This window comes from Cebus imitator, unplaced genomic scaffold (genome assembly GCF_001604975.1).
Source record: "Cebus imitator isolate Cc_AM_T3 unplaced genomic scaffold, Cebus_imitator-1.0 Scaffold10, whole genome shotgun sequence".
Classification (NCBI taxonomy): Eukaryota; Metazoa; Chordata; class Mammalia; order Primates; family Cebidae; genus Cebus; species Cebus imitator.
The window spans coordinates 9,210,043-9,232,257 of NW_016107325.1; the positions used below are offsets into that span (position 1 = coordinate 9,210,043).

The 22,215-nt window shown below is 34.8% G+C and overlaps 1 protein-coding gene across 4 annotated transcripts in view; it reads right to left on the reverse strand.

Annotated features, from left to right (window-relative positions):
• The window catches only part of SLC38A11 (solute carrier family 38 member 11), a 60,477-nt gene that overhangs the window by 28,543 nt on the left and 9,719 nt on the right, over nt 1-22,215 (reverse strand). For 3 of the 4 annotated variants that reach the window (XM_037745735.1, XM_017548204.2, XM_017548196.2), the window contains exons 4-7: nt 21,255-21,389; nt 20,225-20,290; nt 14,727-14,833; nt 12,617-12,696 (exon numbers count right to left, since the gene is read on the reverse strand). In XM_037745735.1, coding sequence (XP_037601663.1) covers nt 12,617-12,696; nt 14,727-14,833; nt 20,225-20,290; nt 21,255-21,389 — 388 coding nt within the window. Of the gene's footprint in view, nt 1-12,616; nt 12,697-14,726; nt 14,834-20,224; nt 20,291-21,254; nt 21,390-22,215 lie in introns of those variants that run through there. The other variant, XM_037745738.1, reaches the window with a different exon arrangement.

The window sequence follows — 22,215 nt, forward strand, 5'->3', positions numbered from 1 at the left end:
ATCACTTTACAAAAAAGTCACATGCACTTGTATGTTCACTGAAGCAGTATTCACAATAGCCAAGACGTAAAAATCAACCCAGGTGCCTATCAACAGTGGATTGCATAAAGAAAATGTGGTACATAAACACCATGGAATCCTATGCAGCCATAAAAAAGAATGAAATCACGTCCTTTGCAGCAACATGGGTGCAGCTGGAGGCCATTATTCTTATCAAATTAATGCAGGAACTGAAAAGCAAATGCCACATGTTCTCATTTATAAGTAGGAGCTAAACATTGGGTACATGTGGATGTAAAGATGGGAACAACAGACTCTGGAACTGGGAACACAGTATAGTAGAGAGGGGAAAGAAGGAGGGGCAAAGGTTGAAAAACTACCTATTGGTACTATGTTCACTATCATAGTAGTGACGGGATCATTTGTACAGGTGACTGGGTCACTTGTACGCCAAACCTCAGTGTCATGCAGCAAACCCATGTAACAAACCTACACATGTATCCCCTGAATCTAAAATAAAAGTTGAAACTATTTAAAAAGTATATATTCTATTAGATCAAATTTTTATTAAACCCAAATAACTCTTCAAATAAATTTATTAAAAAGCTGATTTCTAGTCAAAATTTACATAAAACTTTATACTATTTTTTTTTGCTGAAATATAAATTTTTAGAATATGAATAATGTAGAAAGCTAGCATAGCTTGGCACCATAAACATCACAAATACTTCATTTTTGCCATTTGAGACACTAGTCTCATTTGAATCTCATTCTGTCACCTACTGGGTTGTCTCTCATTCCTCTGTGAACTCTAAAATTGGTATTAACTGTTTACTTCTAAGGGTTTAGATTAAAAGGGCAGAGTATGGGTGGGAGGGGGCAGGATTTTACTTTTTTGTTATAATGAATACTTGTCAGAATTATGGGTGTCTCTTTGGTTCCTTGTGTTTTTCATAAAACAGGACTAAAATACCATGTAAATTTAAATTAAAAATAAACGTAATTTCAGATGTGATGTCCAGATAATTCTTTGTCATTGGGTTTCTGCTTGGACTGTGCCTCTCTTTACCTTATATGCAGTCCCTGTACAGTTTCGTCCATATCACCCTCCCCAAGATCCAGACTTGCATTTCCAAATGTTTGGGTGACTCCTATTCCTCTTCCCTCAAGGATCTCACAAAATGAGGATATAAAATATTGAAAATGTACTATATTTTTTTCCAAATCATCTTCCCCTCCTATCCTGATAAAAAACTTAAAAGAAGGTAGACCCCTGTATGTGATTTTGCCATACCCGACGTTCAATTAAGCTGTAAGAGACCTCTGGAAAAGCTACGTGATATATTGTCTTAGTAGCCCCAATATCTAGAAGAGTGACTTACCAAGTAGGCATTTAATAAATGTAGTTTGCTGGCAGAATCTTCTATTTTCTTCCTTTGTCAGTGAGTTCTGGACCATCTACCCATATAGTTCTCTAAGCTGGAAACTTTGCCATCACCCTAAGTAACTCCTGTACTCTTAGTGCCTTCATTCAATCAGTTAGTAAGTTCTGATTTTACCAGCTTAAAATTACTTGAATTTCCCCTCCTCTTCACTACCAGTCTTATCCTTATATCATTTCCATTGGCAAATGGAATCCTTTTGCCTGGGTGCTTGGCTTGCTATAGATAGCCTCCTTCCAGGTCTTTATACTCCCATCTGTCCTTGCCTCCACTGCAAGAGAAGCTCAATTAAAACTGAGACTTGATCTAGTTACTCACCTGTTTAAGAACTTTCAATACCCCATCAACTAAAGTACAAATTCAAGTTTCTCACCACCACATGTAAAACTTTCCTTCATCTTGGTCGCTGCCAAACTCTCTAGGCTCATTTCCTTTTATACGCTGGCACAACTTTCAGCTCAGAATCACCAACATCCTAGTTACTTTCTAAATGCAGAAGCTATATAGCTTGTGGTGATGGGGAAGTCAGGATCAGTGGGTGCTATGGTTTGAATGTTTGCATTTCCTCTAAAATTCATGTTGAAACTTAATCCTCAGTGAAACAAAGTTAAAAAGTGCGGACTTTAGAAAGTAATTAGGCCATTAGGGCAGAACCCTCATGGATAAAATTAGCATCCTTATAAAAGTGCTTGAGGAAGTGAATTCAGTCTCTTTTGGTTCTTCCATCCCTTCCTCCATGTGAGGATGTAGCATTTGTACCCTCCAGAGGAAGCAGAGTTCAAGGTGTCATCTTGGGAGCAGAGAGAGTAGCCCTTGCCAGACACCAAATGCCAGTGCCTTCATCTTGGACTCCCCAGCCTCCAGAACTGTGACAAACAAATTTCTGTTCTTTGTAAATTACCCAGTCTGTGGTATTTTGTTATTGTAACGCAAAGAGACTAAGAACAGGACCATCTTCAGCAGTTTTTCAAAAGAGATAATTTGGAGATATGACACTTGTTAAAACTATGATAAAATGCATTTGAGAAGCAATGTAAAAAAGAGTTTTGGAGAAAATTGTCAAAGGAAGGCCTTTAATTTATATGGTAGTTCCCCCAGCGAATGGCAAAGTATTCATCTTCTCCAAGTTCTTCCTAATGTTAGAACCTCAAGCTCCATCTGCTGTTACAGTATATGTATCCCATCTCTGGGTCACACACATTTCTCCCAACAATATCTTCCAACCTGTCCCTAACAAGCTACCCATTCCCTGTGTCCCTTTTTGAAGCAACTAATGCGTGTTTATTTTTTAAAGCAAAACCCATGTATTTTCTTACCCTGTAATATTACCTGCCTGCATAGGTTGGGCTAAGGGCCCAACCTATTTCCTGTTTCCATCGCACTTACTCATAAGTTTATTACTTATTATGCTGAGATTGTCTTTCATAAGTTTGTTCCACAAACTATAGGGATCTGAGGACAAGGACTGTGCTTTCTTCATCTTACAGTCCCAGTACCTCGAAGAGCGACTGGCATCAGTTAGACATTTAATAAAATGTTATTGGCTCAAAGAACAGGTTCCCTTTTTCTTTCTATTTTTGCTATTTGGTTGTGAATCTGTACCAGAGACCAGACCAGTCTGGCTTCTAACTAGAATAACAGACAGGTGGTAAATCCCACTAAGGCATCTATTTATAAGAATAACTAATGGTAGGTGAAATAAGTGCTTAATATTGAGCAGTCTAGGCTGTTCCTCCAGCTCCGCTAACACAGTGACTGGACTAATCCTCCCTGAGCAGATATTGTCTTGCAAATGTCCTTCCTATTTTTATGTAGACTCAGGTAAAGCAATTGTTCTATGCATCTTTCATGTAGGCAACCTTCCTGGTAAAACATACCACTAGCTTTAACAGTGAGTGTTGCAGAGCCTGGAGTCAAATAGTATTTTAGTTATCAAATTAGTTAGCAAATTTTACTAGTATGGAAGGAGCCTTAGGCAAATTTTCTTTGACAGTGTTTGTATGAAATTTTTATTTGTCTCAAGACAATGTTTTATTGTCTCATTACTTCAAAATTTTGGTCAGTTAATCCCCAAGTTGAATGGACTAAAACGAGAAGGCACATGGATTCATTCATGCATCCAATTGATGATTCAGCAATTCTTTGATGCGTTCTAATTCCTTTGTTAGTCACGTTGCTGAGTAATGGGTATAAAGTGTGAAGAAAACAATTGTAATCTCTCTTCTCACTGTAGTTCCAATATAGTGAGAGGCAGAAAATACACATACAAAAAAAAACACACACACACACAGAAGATAACTAAAGATAATTTAACAAACACATTAAGATTTTATTCCTATGTGTAAATCCCTTCTCACTTCCTATGGTGAAACCAAGAGGAAATTTAACCAACCAGAATATTCACGTTCTGAACCTACTTCTATTTACCACACTTTCAGATAATCATCTCATCTTTGAAAAAATATAGGTTATCAGGCATGAATACTCAAATTCCCTTCACTGATCTTCAGAATTCGTTCATAATTTGCTCCTTATATTCTTATCCTATTGTTTCAAAAGGACAAAGTATTTTAGCTCCTCTCCAAGATCACCCTAACTATATCTTGAAGTCCAGCCTTTCATCATCTCACGGAGGACTTTGGGTTCTATGTTTTCGCTTGGCCCATGTCACATGTTCAATATATCCCATGATAAAGAAGGTATTTTTTAGAGCTCTTACTCTCTGAAGTCACTGTTTTGCCATGTCACTTTCATTCATAGATGTTATTCACAAAAAAAGAAGAGAAGGACAGGGAAGGGGAAAAATAGGAGGAAGAATACCCCAAATTCACTTTCCTATCACTCACTTATGTCTTAATTTTCTCTAACCTGGCTTCTACCCATACCATTTGATTGAAACTCTCATCACCTGAAGTGGACATCTGTAGTTTGCACCCTGCAAAGGTTACTCCCACTTCTGCTGGCATCACTGTCCTTTGGGACACCCTTTTCCCCATTTTTATTTCAGGTGCTTTAGTTGGGTTCATTCTATCCCTAAATCCAGGTCGGGCATGTAACCTAAAGACAAACAACTCAACACAGGCCATGATGATAGAGTCTGTAATCATCAAACATCTTTGTTAAAGCCAATCAGAGCTAATTCTATGAGTGAGGTTGGAGGTACCTTCAAAGAGAACATTCTTTCTCTTTCTACGGACTTGAACTTGAATTGATGTAGGTTGAGATTGCTGCTACCATCTTGTCAGGCAGAAAAGCTTTTAAAAACTAAAGCCAAAACAGGCAAGATATGATAAAAGAGAAATGATATCTGATTTCATCAATGGAGCTCTTAAATTCAAGCATACCTGATAAATAGGACTAATCTTGAACTTACAGTTAAGGGAGTAAATTCTCTTTTGCTTCAACCAGTTAAGGTTCTGTGCTTGTTTACATTTGCAACATAAAGGACGATAATTTATACATCATCAAAAAATTCAGTGGCTCCACATCAAAAAGTTAGAAAGATCTCAATTTAACAACCTAACATTACAATAAAATAACTAAAGAACTAAGAGAATGTCAACCCCAAAACTATCAAAAGACAAGAAAAAAACAAATCAGACCTGAACTGAAGAATTTGAGACACAAAAAACATTCAAAAGATCAATGACTCCAGGAGCTGGTTTTTTGAAAACTCAAAAAAAAAAAAAAAAAAAAAAAGATAGCTAGATAGATAGACTAATAAAGGTGAAAAGAGAGAAGAGCCAAATAAATATAATTAGAAATGACAAGGAGACTATTACCACTGAGCCTGCAGAAATACAAATAACAATCAGAGAATATTATGAACACCGCTATGCACGTAAACTAGAAACTCTAGAAAAAAATGGATAAATTCCTGGACACATATACCCTCCCAAGATTGAACCAGGAAGAAATTGATTCCCTGAAGAGACCAATAATGAGCTCTGAAACTGAATCAATAATAAATAGCCTACCAACCAAAAACACCCAGGACCAGAGAGATTCACAGCTGAAGTATACCAGCTGTACAAAGAAGAGCTGGTACCCTTCCTGCTGAAACTGTTCCAAAAAATTGAGGAGGACGGACTCCTCCCTAACTCATTCTATGAGACCAACATCATCTTGATACCAAAATCTGGCAGAGAAACAACTTCAACAACATCAAAAAACAAAACAAAACAAAACAAAAAAAACAAACTTCAGGCCAATATCTTTGGGGGATATCAATGCAAAAATCCTCAACAAAATATTGACAAACCAAATCCAGCAGCACATCAAAATGCTTATCTACCACATTCAAGTAGGCTTTACCCCTGGGATGCAAGGTTGGTTCAATATATGCAAATCAGTAAATGTGATTCATCACATAAACAGAACGAAATTAAGAAAAAAAACCATATGATTATCTCAATAAATGCCAGAAAGGCTTTTTATAGAATTCAACACCCCTTCATGTTAAAAACTTTCAATAAATTAGGAATTGAATAAACATACCTCAAAATAAGAGCCATCTGTGACTAAAGCTCAGTCAACATCATACTAAAGGGGCAAAAGCTGGAAGCATTCCCCTTAAAAACCAGCATAAGACAAGAATGCCCTGTCTCACCACTCCTATTCAATTTTATACTGGAAGTTCTGGCCAGAACAATCAGACAAGAGAAAGAAAGAAAGGGTATGCAAATATGTAGAGGGGAAGTCAAACTATCCCTATTTGCAAATGACATGATCCTATATCTAGAAAACCCCATCGTCTCAGCCAAAAAGGATAAGCTGATAAAGAACTTTAGCAAAGTCTCAGAATAGAAAATCAATGTATAAAAATCACTAGCACTCCTACATACCAACAGGACTCAAGCAGAGTGCCAAATCAGGAAGGCAATCCCATTCACAATTGCCACACACAAAAATGCCTAGGAATACAGCTAAGCAGGGAGGTGAAAGATCTATACAAGGAGAACAACAAAATACTGATAAAAAAAAANAAAAAAAAAAAAAGGGCTGACACAAACAAATGGAAGAAAACTTCCATGCTCCCGGATAGGAAGAATCAATAGCATTAAAATGGCCATACTGCCGAAAGCAATTTACAGATTCAATGTTATTTCTATTAAACTACCAATGGCATTCTTCACAGAACTAGAAAAAAAAACTATTTTAAAATTCACATGGTACCAAAAACAAACAAACAAACAAACAAAAAAAGAAAGGCTCAAATAACCAAGGTAATCCTAGGCAAAAAGACCAAAACTAGAGGCACTACACTATCCAACTTCAAACTACACTGAAGGGTTACAGTAACAAAAACAGCATGGTTCTGGTACAAAAACAAACACATAGATCAATGGAACAGAATAAAAAGCCCAGATATAAGGCTGCACATCTACAGCTATCTAATCTTTGACAAATCTGACAAAAAGAAGCCATAGTGAAAGGACTCCTTATTCAATAAATGATGCTGGGATAACTAGCCATATGTAGAAGACTGAAACTGGACCCCTTCCTTACACCATATACAAAAATTAACTCAAGATGGATTAAAGACTTGAACGTAAAACTCAAAACTACACAATCCCTGGAAGACAACCTAGGCAATACCATTCTAGACACAGGAATGGGCAAATATTTCATGATGAAGATTCCAAAAGCAATTGCAACAGAAGCAAAAATTGACAAATAGGATCTAATCAACCTAAAGAGCATCAGCACAGCAAAAGAAACAATCAACAAAGTGAACAGGCAGCCTACAGAACAGGAGTAAATTTCTGCAAACTATGCATCTGACAAAGGTCTAATATATAGCATCTATAAGGGACCTAAACAATTTTACAAGAAAAAAAATAAACCATTAAAAAGTAGGCAAAGGACATGAACAGACACTCTTCAAAAGACACACATGTGGCCAACATTCATCTGAAAAATGCTCATCACTGATTGTTAGAGAAATGCAAACCAAAAGCACAATGAGATTTCATCTCATACCAGTCAGAATGGATATTACTAAAAAATCAATAAATGACAGCCACTGGGAAGATTGCAGAGAAAAAAGAACATTCATACACCGTTGGTGGGAATGCAAATTAGTTCAACCATTGTGGAAGACAGTGTAGTGATTCCTCAAAGATCTGAAAAAGCAGAACTAGCATTTGGCCCAGCAATCTTATTACTGAGTATATACCCAAAAGAATATAAATTGTTTTATCATAAAAACATGTATATGCATATGTTCATTACAGCACTGGTCACAATAGCAAGACATGGAATCAACCTAAATGTCCATCAATGGCAGACTGACTGAAGAAAATGTGGTGCATGTACACCATGAAATACTATGCAGCCATACAAAAGAATGAGATCATGTCCCCTGCAAGAACATGGATTGAGCTGGGAGACATTAACCTTAGCAAACTAATGCAGGAACAGAGAAGTAAAGAACACATATTCTCACTTATAAGTGGGAGCTAAATGATCAGAACACGTGGCCACAGAGAGAGGAACAACACACACTGGGACATATCAGAGGGTAGAACTTGGGAGGAAGGAGAAGATCAGGAAAGATAACTGATGGGTAATAGGCTTAATACCTGAGTGATGAAATAATCTGTACAACAAACCCCCAAGTTACAAGTTTACCTGTATAACAAACCTGCACATGTACCTTTGAACTTAAACAAAAGATCAATGGCTAATATTTGTCAGAATGAATCATTTCTTTCCTTAAATATGTACCTTCCTCTGTCTTTACCCATTAAAAAAAATCCTTTTCTTAACCCCATCTCTTGTTCTTTATGTGTAGCATTAAACTGTAGAATTTCAGGGTTAGAATATCCGTTGTAGGTGTAAGGAAACAAATTGCATTGAGATCCTTGGGGAAGACACATTTTATATGCATAAATGCGTATTGAAAGTATAGACTCACTTTTTGGGATTTTGTTTAGAATATCACACGATTAAAATGCTGTAAGAAAGATGTCATATGAGCGGAAAATAGCTGTAAATTTGGACTTTATGTTATAATTTCTATTCTGAATGTGAATAATTAATTATTAGTGAGGCATTGAATGAAGGTCTTTCACAGTGATAATACCTTTGATTCTGGTTAGAAAAAAAATGGGAGAACTGTTACTGCATTTTTATACCAGCACGCTTTCTGAAAAGCAATTAAATTTCTTTGCTACCTCAGTTTTTAGAAAGCAAAAGTTTAGAAAATACAGTAAAACTGAACGTAATTTCCAAAAAAACCTGAAAGTCATTGGATTGTGAGATATTTGAAATCATATCAAAAAGTAGAATTTATGGCCCTATAAATTATGGAAAAGGAAATTGAATTGTGTTTTATTTTTAAAACATAACCACTAAAATGGTGTTTCCATAGTAACAAGGTCAACACCAGTAGCCATTACAGACCTTCGCCTTTTCTGATAGTGGGTTTAAAGAGCTTTCTCAAACATCACTTTAAAAGACCTATGGAAAAAACCGCAGGTTTTCTGATCATTCATCTAAGCTGAAAATGAAGAAAACCACACATGGGGTATTGAATTTCTCATGTTTTATGGATTATAAGCTTTCATTGCTGTCATATTTTCAGAAAGAAGCCTGCCTGACTAGCTACCATGCCAACTCCTGAACTTGGGATTTGATTAGCCTGATTGTAAATCAGGATGAACAGAAGTTGTTTGCAGTAGTAATCAAACACATAAAAGGTGGCACAGTATTAAAAAACATACCTCTTTAACATCTAAATATTGAAAGAGTTAAGTAAATAATCCTTGTTATTAAATTTCAAAGACTCAGATAAAATATTGTATCACTACTAAAGGAAGGTCAGACAGATACAGGCCACGTTTTGTTGACAACAGACCTAAATAGCTCTCTGGTCATAAAATCAGTTCTTTAAGCCCTACCAGGAAGCGGACTGCCCTTTCTTCTCTGTATCAAGGTACACTGCCTATATGATAGTCATTTGCCTAGCTTTGTCTTCTTCACTAAACTGTGAGCCCCTTGAAAGCAGAGATATTTTATTTCTCTATGTATTCATGACAGTATTTCACATGACATTTTGCACATAAAAAATACTGAATAAAATAGTGGAGAATGAATCATGAAAAATGATCACACAACAGTAACTAAAATAACACAAAATCTCTGGTTTAATTTTAGAAACAATGTGTCAGTTAAAAAAAAATGTACTCACGATTTTAATCTCTTTAAACCAAGAGGCTCTAGAATCTTTGTTCATAGAATCCCCAGCAGGAAAATAATGAATCCAATTGCCTGGCCCCTAGATCAATTCCTTCATAATCTCTACAGGTGGGGCCCTGGCATCCGTATTTTCTAATGCTACTCAGATAATTCTATGTGAAACAAGTGTTGAGAATCATTGCTTTACACTGTTCTCCCATGGTGCAACTGAGGATTAAGTTAATTTCTACTTTAGCTATATTTTCCCTTCATTATTGTCTCATAATACTATATTTACCAAACCTATAAGATCTTTTATTATAACCTAATTATTTTTTCCCTGTAAACACTTTTTATAGTAAAACATATCAATTAAAACAGTTTGGTCTTACACAGTTAAAACTTTTAGCCCAAATTATACTTTACTGTATTCTGTTTAATATACTTATTAGCTTTCTGTTACTGTGAATTCAGCTTTGAAAACCAGAGCTGAATATGGTACCATCATAATAGACACTAGATTAATATCAGTGGAATTAAGTATATGTTTTTGTGCATACATGCACAAAATGATATTAATCAGTAGAATTAAGTATACGTTTTATACATACCTTTCCCTGAGTCTGTAATACCTTTACCCTCTATGTATCTGGAAAAATTTCAATTCATCTTTTAAAACACACAGGTCATATTTTTTCTTTCTTCAGGAAACTTTCCCTGATCAGGGTAGATCATTAAGCACCCTTTGCTTTGGCACTGTCTCTACCTCTCTTTCATTTTTCTGCTTTGCACTTACTACCTGGTACTGTCATTTATTTTTCTTCCTTTTTTTTTTTTTTTTTTTTTTTTTGGCGGGCGGGTGTTTAGAATATGCCCTTTCTCCATTGTTGATTGTGAACGATTTGCTAAGTCCGGCCTCTCTCTACTCTTTTTGTCTCAAGGCACAACACAATCACTGGAAACAATAGAAACTCAGTAAATGTCTACTAAAGTGAAAGAATAAATGGCCATATTGAAGTGAAACAGGTGCATTTCAAAACCACTAGTGTAGGTCGGGCACGGTGGCTCACACCTGTTAATCCTAGCACCTTGGGAAATTGAGACAGGAGGGTTGTTTGAGGCCAGGTGTTTGAGGCCAGCCTGGGCAACTTAGTGAGACTCCATCTCTACAAAAAATAAAATAAAAAATTAGCTGGGTGTGGGGCATATGCCTGCAGTCCCAGCTACATGGGAGGCTGAGGCAGGAGGACTGTTTGAGCCCAAGAGTTCAAGGCTATGATTTCACCACTGCACTCCAGCCTGGGCGAGGGAGTGAGATCCTGTCTCTAAAAAAAAGAAAAACAAAACCAAAAAACCCACTAATGTTGTGAATTGAATTGTGTCCCTCCAAATTTATATGTTGAAGCCCTAACTCTCAATGTGCTGGCATTTGGAGTTGAGGTCTTTGGGAGACCTTGAGAGACAATTAGGGTTAGATAAGTACATGAAGGGAGAATGGGGCCCTCACTATGGGACTGGTGCCCTTATAAAAAGAGGCACCTGAGATCTTGCTGTCTTTCTTCCATGTGAGGACACAGCAGGAAGACTGCCCTCAATAAGGCAGGAAGATGTCCCTCACCAGAACTCTACCATGCTGGCACCCGATCTCTAACTTCCAGCCTCCAGAGCTATGAGAAAATACATTACTGTCATTTAACATTACTCAGTTTATGTGTCTTTGTTATGACATTCTGAGTTGACCAATACAAAAATGAATCAGGATTAAGTTATTTGAGGAAAAAGATTTATATAAACATTACAGATATTTATGCTTTCTTTTTTTCAATCCTTTCAAAATGGGCATTTGCTTTTTTGAAAGAAAAGGCTATATCAAATGCACTTAGACTGGATATTTCATAGATATTTCATGCTTTTTCCTCAATAAACTTGAGGCCTTATTTTATTTATGTATTTATTTACTTACTTACTTTGGTATTTTTCCGGTAAACTAAGAAGACTATCAGTGGAAAATGAATTAATTTTGCAGAGCAACAATTAATCAATGAGAAAAGATAAATCACCTTGGCCACTGCGTTAACAATTAGGACTCTACATTAGGTTTCCTTTTATGTTTTTACTTACAGATGCCATTCATTAAAAATCTAGTATTCCTTGCATTGTGCTAGATATTACATACTAAATTATTTTTTCTTTGTTTTGTTTGGAGAAAACATTTAGGGTACCCTGAACGCTCCTTAATATATTATTTATTTATTCGGCTAATATTTATTGTGAATCGTGGAAACCCAATTCAGCATGTAAAGCCAATCTAAGCTGATTTCAATCTAGCATTTTTTTGAGACTGTGACTATAAACTGCCCAGTCCGTATCTGGGAAATCTACTATATAAGCATAGCATATTAACAGTGTAGTTTAGATGGACAGTACACACACTATAAAATTTAATGAATGAGTAACATTTTTAAAATTGGGGGAACCAATACCAATTTGTCAACATTTTACCTGGCCAAATAATAACATTAAAAAGAAACAAATAGCACTATCAGTTGTTATCAGTAGTTCACAAATGATGGAGTATTTTAACACAAAATAATTAATAAAATAATCAGAAGAGAATAAAGGATGGTTTTCAGTGTTCACGTTTTAATTGTTGGATAAAAACATCCACTATGCCCCTTATTCTTCTCATTTCACTCTAAGCTAGTGAAACTTTGTTCCTCTTTTCAACTATTCAAAATTCTTTTCTTTTTCTAATTCTTTGGGCTGCCCATTAAAATAATGGGTAAACCTGGTTTAATTCTATCAGCCTTGTAGGGTCCAAATGAAAAATGCATGTTTACTTACCTGTAATTATTTTATCTCATTTTGTCAAATACTAACCATAAATGATGTTTCTGATACCATGGTTACTTTATATTTCTACATTTATGCCATATAAATATCTATGTGAAGGCCATAAACCAAAGACTAACAAATGTAACCACAAAACTTACATGTGCGGACCCAATGAAACTGCCCTCGCCATTACAATTCCAAGAATCAGAGTTGTTAAACCTGTAGAGATGAGGGAGATCTGTAAAAGAAAACACAAGGGTGTTGCTAATTTAGAACAGAGATTATTTTATTTAGAATGTTAAATCTTTCTCAATTTTAATTGGGTAAATTTACACATAGATTTTTCTGCCTAATTCTTAAGTAGGTTATTCTTGCATCTTGGTGTTGACAATGTCAAGCAGGTAACTTCTTATCAGATCATAGTCTTGGTTCCCCGCACTCACTCCAAGTAGGTGAGCAAGTATTATATATGACTGTCAACAGCATGCAATATGGCTTTAAACATTTATGGTGGCTTCTGCATAGAACACAAAACTGGTGATTTTTGCTTATGAAAGTAAAAGTGAAATTATGTTTTCTTTTTTCTTCAAGTCCTACTTTAGTGTCGACATGTGTTTTTTTTCTATCTGTAGTTGCTGCTTCTACTTGTTTTACTTTACTCTCCCCTTCCAAGAGCACACACTCCTCCCCCTCCTTTTGTTTTTAAGGAGCAGGTACCTCAGCCTTTCCTCTCTGCTCTCCAGCTCTACTTTTCCTACGTGGTTTTGCTCTTTGGTGTGTGTTTCTAGGCCTGTTTTGCTTCTTCCTCTCTGTTCTGTCATTATGTCAACTGGTTAAAATATTAACTGGTCTGTGTGTGTCTGTGTCCTGTGAACTCATTATGCTAGGTTTGTGTTTCTGGTCCTAATTTTTTTTAAATGAATAAGTACATTATGGTTCCTTTCTCTGATAAGGAAAAATAAATATAAAACTGCTTGTATTTCATGTGAATCTTATTAACCTTGTTTTCTAAGTTGTTAATTTTTAACTAGAAAGGAGTTTCTATTATGAATTGGCTTACCTTCTGAGGAGCATAGAGATTAAACAACATCCCCAAGGATACACAGCTGGAAAGTGGCAGAGAGGGAACTCAGATACAAGCAGCCTTACTCCAGATTAGAGCTCCTAACCACTCTGCTTTACTCATTGAGAGATTTACTTAGATATCTCAATATGATACTTTTAAGGGGTATTTAGGGAAAACATGCTCAGGTATTAATAATATGATATAATGTTAATAGCTTTCCTTTTATGAATGCTTCACTGCTCAGAAGTTAACATTTATGTCTACGTTGAATATATGAAATGGAAAATAGTTCAATTATTTTATATAGTTCACAAAAAAGCATGTTTTGATACCATCTTGTTTGTTTCCAGAAGACTATTAGGGATGGTCAGGATACTTTACAATATTATGTCTACCGTCAGCTCTACCTGGAAGGATGGGCTTCATAACTGGATACACAATGTCAAACATAGTAGCGAAAAGTAAAATTCAGTCAAACGTTGGATTTTTCAAAATAGAATATAAAAGTATTATATAAATAACTCTTCGCAAAAATATCTTGTCAGAATGTTTGGCACTGGCATTATGTAGACATAGTACCAATAATATTTTGGGTAAAATACAAATATTCCTTGCGAGTAAGTACAAATGAACATTTGTAGTGAACTGAATAATTATTTAATTGTTTTCATTAGAAGAGTTCAGTATTCCTCTTCAATAATACAAATTATAAATATTGGCTAAATTCTCAAAAATTGACCAATCAACACATTGAAAACTAAATTCACTGGATGAAAAATAAGCACGATAGACACTGTAACTTACAAATAAAAATATTTTAAGCCATTGAAGTGACTCATTGTTACTTCTTAGTTTAGCTCTAAATTGTTTAAACTACCTACAAAAAAGATGAAACACTTTTCCAATAAATTAGATTTGCTTTAAATATAGTTATTTATATTTTCTAAATTTAAAATGTGCTGTCTGACATCAGTTAGGGTATCTACCTTAAAAAAGAAAAAGGAAGAATATATTAGTTCATATTCATTAACTATCAGTTCTCACAAACTAATGTTTCAAACACAGTTTACTTTAGCATAACTATAAGTAAACTAGAAGAAACTGAAGATAAATGCTGTAATTAAGAACTTTGCCAAGTAGACAATAGATTAATGCAGGCAACAAGGCACATTTCTGTGCCCATTTAACATGTAAAAAATTACCTTTCCAAGCTTTGCTATATCTCGGTACAAGGATAAAGGCAGAGTAAAGGTAACTGTGGAAAGCCCAATAATGAAGTGGCGACCAATAAACAAATTTTCAGGATCAACTAAAACATAATAAATATTATTAAATGTTACAGGTATAAGTAACACATTGGTGACACACTGAATAGCCAGCATTTATTTATAAAAATTACTTAAACATAAATACTACCTCAATGACAATGATTTTGAGTTAATATGCTCCTTAAAAACATGCAAAAATAAAAATAAATCACAAAAATACAAAAAATACAAAAAAACTTCAGGATGACTTATACTTCAAATGATATTGTAATATTTCACACTGAAATTATTTTGATAGCCTCCTAACCAGTTTTCATGCTTCCGCCTACCTTTATCTTCTTAGAGTATACTCTTAACTCAAAACTACAGAATTTCTTTTCAAAGATAAAAAACATTATGTCATTCCTTGCCCAAAACCCTTTAATGACAAAATGCTTCAGGTAGAAAGTAAGCTATAGGAGGATGATACATTTTCTAAGAGTTTTTTTTTTCCTATACCCAAGAATCTTGGACAGTAATACTTTAACAAAATTTTAAAAATCAAGATTTAGATAAAAAATATTTGATACAGTTCTATACTTTTGTCAAGAAAGAAGTGGTTTCCCCGAGTGGCAGAAGCAGCTTATTGGATAGGGCGGAAGCCACAGGGAAGCCACTGCAACTGGTAGACACTGCAGATTCTTGGCTATGGTCATGTGTAAATACAAATAGAAAATTATATATATACATATACACATAATATATATATACACACACACACATATACATACATGGAAATATACACATATAGAAAATTACATATACATATATATTCCATATACATATGTAGAAATTTCCATACATATATAGAAAATTACACATAATTATATGCGATGTGTGTATAATCAAATAGAAATGGAAGTTTTAAGAATAAAATAAAACATACAAGGATTTACGTATTTTAAAAGCTGTGCTAATTAAAACAGTCACTTAAGGAGCTATATATCTATTTCAATGAAGACACTATTGTTTACATTTTTAGCTTATATTAAATTTCACTCAGAGATCGTGTCATTATATTGTAACAATGTCTTCAGTAGTACCAAGTCATTGTGCATCAGTTTCTGCAAACTCTAAAGTCTATAGAGATCCAGTCTTAAATGAGTGAATGATTGTGGTAAGAAAATAAAAGCTATTATCCTAAACAATGACACTAATTTTCTTAGATGGCTAATAAACTTACAAGAAAATTTCAAGACATAAATTTCAAAATGACATAAATGTTTACCACGTATGTGTATTTTATATATGGTTATTAGATTATTAGTATTTTCTCTCTATATAGTGTATATATATATGTATATGGTGTGAGTATGTGTGTATGTGTATATATTTATACATATACATGGAATGGAATATTTAATCATGAATAGTTGAACTCAGCCAAAACTAGTCACTATAAAAGTAAGAATTAAAACAATAAAACAGGAAAATCAATTCCAAAATCCCTGAACTCACTATTTACATATTTGTGGTGAACATAATTTGAACCAAATTATTTGTGTGTCTGTTTCTATTTACCCTTTAAGCCTTTTGCTTCATTGAGAAGTTGCTAAGGGCTAGATAAACTCTGGCAGAGTGCTGTAGGATCAACAGGTAGGCACCTAATAACTGAGGTTAAAGGGCGTTGCATAAAGGACATTTTTCACTAATGATCTAATGATGAGATATATTACCTATACCGATCTATCAAAAATGCACACAAGCATGCATTTTAAATGTTTAAACAACAGTAAAGAAAGGTGAACATTGAAATTTTTGAAAATAAAAATTCTGAAAAAATTTAAAAGCATGTAAACATGCTATTTTTTTATACCAACATTTCTTGCTGCTTTGACTTATATCAAGAACCAAGGCTTTGGCTACCAGAGAAAAGTATAAGTGATTGTCTACTTGCCAATTTAAGACATTAGTGATGTATTTCAGAAAAAAAAATAAAGCTTTGCTAAGAATTTTGTAATACCTACATCTAAAATATACTCTGGGATAAAATGCCTCACAAAATATACAAAGTGAACATTATAAACTGTCACATCTCAAAATATTGAAAATGCTGAAAGAATAAAGTTATGTTCTTTGCCATGTGACCTACATTTTTAAAAGTCATTTTTTATTATTACAAAATTGAAAACCAGGAAGGGGGTTTCAAGGGACCATTAGTTTTTTCTATAATGTTTTATTTTTATGAACGGTGTTATTTATACATTGTTTGTATAATTGCAAATAAAATTGCTGATCAAAACGTTTATATCAGGGAAAGGTAAATTAATTATGGTCACTCCAACTGTACAATAGATACTGTACAGAATACTGAACTTCCATTAATGTATATATATATATTTATGTTTTGATATGAGAATATGTTCTTAAAATATTACTAAGAGAAAGAAGTGTGTTATAAAACAAGATATATAATGTTATATTATTCATATGAATATCTGAAATTACATGTATTCTTAAAACTTTGAAATTATGCATTAAAAAGGAAAAAGGAAGGAAGAGTAAAAACAGGAAGGGGGTTGAAAAGATGGTTTCCACCTGATTGTCCCAAGAGGAAGAGATTGTTAGTATTTTCTATATTCTCCATTTTACTTGTCTGTGTTTTCTAATACTTTTCCAATAAATAGATGCTACTTTTTGAATAGGAAATATAGTAATAAAATATATTTTTTTGACTGGGCACAGAGGCTCACCTCTGTAATCCCAGCCCTTTGGGAGGCCAAGGCAGGTGGATCACCTGAGGTCAGGAGTTCAAGACCAGGCTAAGCAACATGGAGAAACCTTGTTTCTACTAAAAATACAAAATTAGCCAGGCATGGTGGCGCAGCTACTCGGGAGGCTGCGACAGGAGAATCGCTTGAATCTGGAGGCAAGGTTGTGGTGAGCCAAGATTGTGCCACTGCATTCTAGCCTGGGCAACAAGAGCAAATTTCTGTGTAAAATATATATATATGGAATTAGTAATTCTCTTTTGAAAAACCTTAGAGGCCAGGTGAGATGGCTCATGCCTATAATCCCAACAGTTTGGGAGGTTGAGGTAGGCAGATCCTTTGCGCTCAGGAGTTTGAGACAAGCCTGTGCAGCAAAGCAAAACCCCATATCTACAAAATCGGGCGTGGTGGTGTGCACCTGCAGTCCCAGCTACTTGGGAGTCTGAGGTGGGAGGATCACCTGAGCCTGGGAGGTTGAGACTGCAATGAGCTGATTACGCCACTGCACTCTAGCCTGAGCAACAGAGTGAGACCCCATCTCAAAAAGAAAAAAAAAAAAAGGAGAGAGAAAGAAAAGCCCTGAAAAAATAACAAAAACAAGCCCCACAAAAATCCCATGGATCTTAACGATTAAAAGATAAACACAGTTTATATGTAAATATATTTCTTTCTTATTTTTTCTTACTTGTGTATGCAAACAGAAAATTTACATAATTTTCTGTTTACATACACAAGTAAGAAAAAAATAGGACATACATTATATTGTATGTCTTGTATTATATTCCGCCCATTTTCTCTTAGCATTCTACCCACTCATGTGGTCTCAGCTTATGCATTCATGCTCTGGAATTTGGGGGCTGGCACAGAAGCTATAGACAGTCTAGGGTAACATTAATGATAGCTAACAGTACTGGATAAGCCTACTGTGTGCTAGGCACTACCTATCTCACCTCTTTTGGTTCGCACAACAAGTCTATGAAGCAGATAATATTATGTTTCATAATTTAGAGATGAGGAAACTGGAACTCAGAGAGGACAATGAACCTTCTCATACAGCAGGTCATTAGTGTGTCTGTGATTTGATAGCTATGTCTCCATGATCTCAAGTTCCAATAAACCCTGTGTGAGGAATAGCTGTACTTTCTAGCTCTACGTTTTATTTCATTTTGTTTTGTATGTCTCTAGAATGAGTGATTCAAGCACTAAGAGGAAAGGTGTTTTTGCATCAATCTCCTCAACTGTTATGGCAACTGTAGAGAGAGTCACAGTGAAATGGTGATTATGTAGCTTGGATGAGAAGCTCTTCAAAGCAAAAAGACACATGATCTCTGAATTATTCTAAAAACCATGACATAGTGAAAAGTTGAACAGGGAGTGAAGTTGTAGCGATATGTTGAAAAGGTCTGCTTGAGAATGTTCACACTGATTTTTTTTTGTAATAACCCAAAACTGGAAATGACAAAAATGTCCCTAACTGGGTGATAGATACACTATTGTACATCTACAAAATGGGATGCTTCTCAACAATTTGTTAAAAAGAGTAAACTACTGATGTATCTAAAGACACAGCTGAATCTCAAATGCACCTTTCTAAATAAAATAAGCCAGACTTAAAAAAGCAACATATGGTATGATGTCATTTACCTGGCATTCTGAAAAAAAACAAAACTACAGGGAGAGAAATCTCATCAGGAGGCTGAAAGGGGGAGCTGGAGATTACGGTTTGACTACAAAGGGAAATGGGGAAACTGGAGGGAGTGATGGAATTGTTCTGCATTATTTTTATTATTTTTAGAGACAGAATCTCTATGTGGCTCACACTCCTGGGCTCAAGCAATCCTTCTGCTTTAGTCTCCGGAGTAGCTGGGACTACAGGAACATGCTACTGTACCTGGCTTGTCATTCTTTATTTTGATTGCAGCTGTAGTTATTTGACTATATTCCTCTGTCAAAACTCACAGAATATAGGTTTTTTAAATATATTTTTTGAGACAAGGTCTCAGTCTGTTGTCCAACCTGGAGGGCAGTGGCATGATCACAGCTCACTGTAGCCTCCACCTCCTGGCTCAAGTGATCCTCCCACCTCAGCCTCTCAAGTAGCTGGGACTGCAGGTGCATGCACCATGTCCTGCTAATTTTTGTACTTTTTGTAGAGACAAGGTTTCACTATGTCGGTCTCAGGCTGGTCTTGAACTCCTGAGCTCAAGCGATCCACCCTCCTCTGCCTCCCAAAGTGCTGGGATATTAGGCATGAGCCACCACGCCTGACGACAGAATATAGATTTTAAAGGGCTAATTTTACTGTATTAAATTATACCTTAATACAAATAATGGGGAAAATAGTCTTCTTGCTTATTTAAGAAACCATATAGTTTAAATAGTACATGAAAAAATGTTAGCACAGAGAACTGGTGATATGAAGCATAAAGAATTTAAAATATAAAGGACGCGAAGCATATAAATACAATTTTTTTCAAACAGCTAAATAAGAACTAAATTATGTATAAAAGTAGATCAAAACTTTAAGATCAGAATGGATCATGGAAATTGTGAGATACCTAAAGTAATCCAATGATTTTACTTTCAAATTTTTTATTTATAAATTATTATGAATCATGTTAACTATAAATAACTATATAAAATAAATATATTTAAATCCTCAGAATTTTTATTTTGACTTACCTCCTGGGATTCTTTGAAAAACTTTGCTCAAAGTATCTCCAGCTATTATGTTGTAACTTATCATTGCTAAAAACATAATTAAAATAAGAGTCATCAATAAGCCATCACAATATTTTATTCTAAATATTTTGAAAGTGATCAATTATTACTTCCCAAATATTGACATAATCCTACTACTTTCAAATGTATATTATGATTACCAGTTTGGACAACTTTAAAGATAATTGGACAACAGATCTATGCTAGAGTATCAATTTGTATTAAAAGAAGAATTTTCTCTTTACAAATTGATTCATCACAGAACACCTTTAAGTAGCAGATTTTGGTAGTTACTTAAAATGCAATCTATTTTGTTGTTAAAGTTCGTTTTCCAACACCCCCTTTTCAGGAACACATGTACTGCATAAAGTGAGGACTAATAATAGAAACTTTTGAAGGCACTAAAATATCCCCTCCATTGAAAAAGTAAGACTTTTTGGGAAATATATCATTAGCCTTCTGTGAAGATATATGGACCTACTGGTTTGAACAATACCTTCTGTAGTACAGATTTTGAAAATAAAGTCCATTTGGCCATTGGTGAACATTAACATTTCATTTTTTAAGAAGTGCTAGGTGACATTTTCACCATTATGGTATAAACTTTAAATAGCACATTGGCCTAGTACATGCCTTCCACAAATCCTTAGCTTTTGAAAATAAATAAATAAATAAATAAAGTATTAAGCCTTATGAGAAATGTATTCACATTTTATGCTAGATCATTCCACTTTTTTTGTTTTTACCAAATACAGAAAGCACAAAACATTAACTCTGTGAAAATAACCCTCATTTTACTTAAATGAAATGGTCAGAAAACAAACCAAAAGGACCAGAAAATAAGGAAGAAAATGATTAAAGAAGTAAACATTTAATTAGGAAAAGATTTCAACTATAATAATATCTTTAATGACTATTATCACTATTTTATTCAGAAATAACTATATGCTTATGCACATAATTGCAATATTTATTTTCACAGTCAACTTACCTATAAAAGGATACAAAAACTGAAGAACAGAGAGGAGGAGATACCCTGGAAACCCGAAGGTTTTATTGACCAAAGACTGGTAGGTGTCTGTTCCGGAGAGGGCCCCTCCTTTTATCAATAAAACAAGGGAAAAGTCTGTGGCAAGAATATCAATTAAATAAATGTCATATTACATGAAATACAAATATTTTTCATGTTTTAACTTAACTACCATGGAGAAAAAAGGAAATTCTAAAGAAGCATTTAATTTAATGCTACAGTACTAGCAGAGCAAAGCTAATTTTCTTTTCATAAAACATTACCTTTTATGAAACTAATGTTTCCAGTTACATATTTTTCAATCAAGATGCAAATATATACTTAATATACCGATGCAAAGAACAGGACAGAAGAGAAAACAGACTAGAGTCAAAGTGCCAGCATTTCATTTTACTTTCCTGATGAAACCAACACAGCAACTGTTACCAGGTGAGGCTCAAATGTCAAGAAATAGGGTAATCAAATATTTCATAGATATTCAATGCATGAAGACAGAGAATGAAAGGTGTGGTAGAATTTAGAAAATAATAGATTTAGGAGCATTTGTTTTATAATAAAATAAAATTAGTAACTTTATTGGATAGTTATTATGGTTAAGAAAGAGACATTCTATGAAATTTTGCTTTTGAAATTTACATTTTTGGATAGGCATGGTGGCTCAAACCTCTAATCCCAGCACTTTGGGAGGCTGAGGAGGGTGGATCACGAGGTCAGGAGATGGATACCATCTGGGCCAACATAGTGAAATCCCATCTCTACTAAAAATACAAAAATTAGCCAGGTGTAGTGGTGCGTGCCTGTAGTCCCAGCTAGCTGGGAGGCTGAGGTAGGAGAATCGCTTGAACCCGGGAGGCAGAGGCTGCAGTGAGCCGAGCTCACACCACTGCACTCCAGCCTGGGTAACACAGTGAGACTCTGCTTC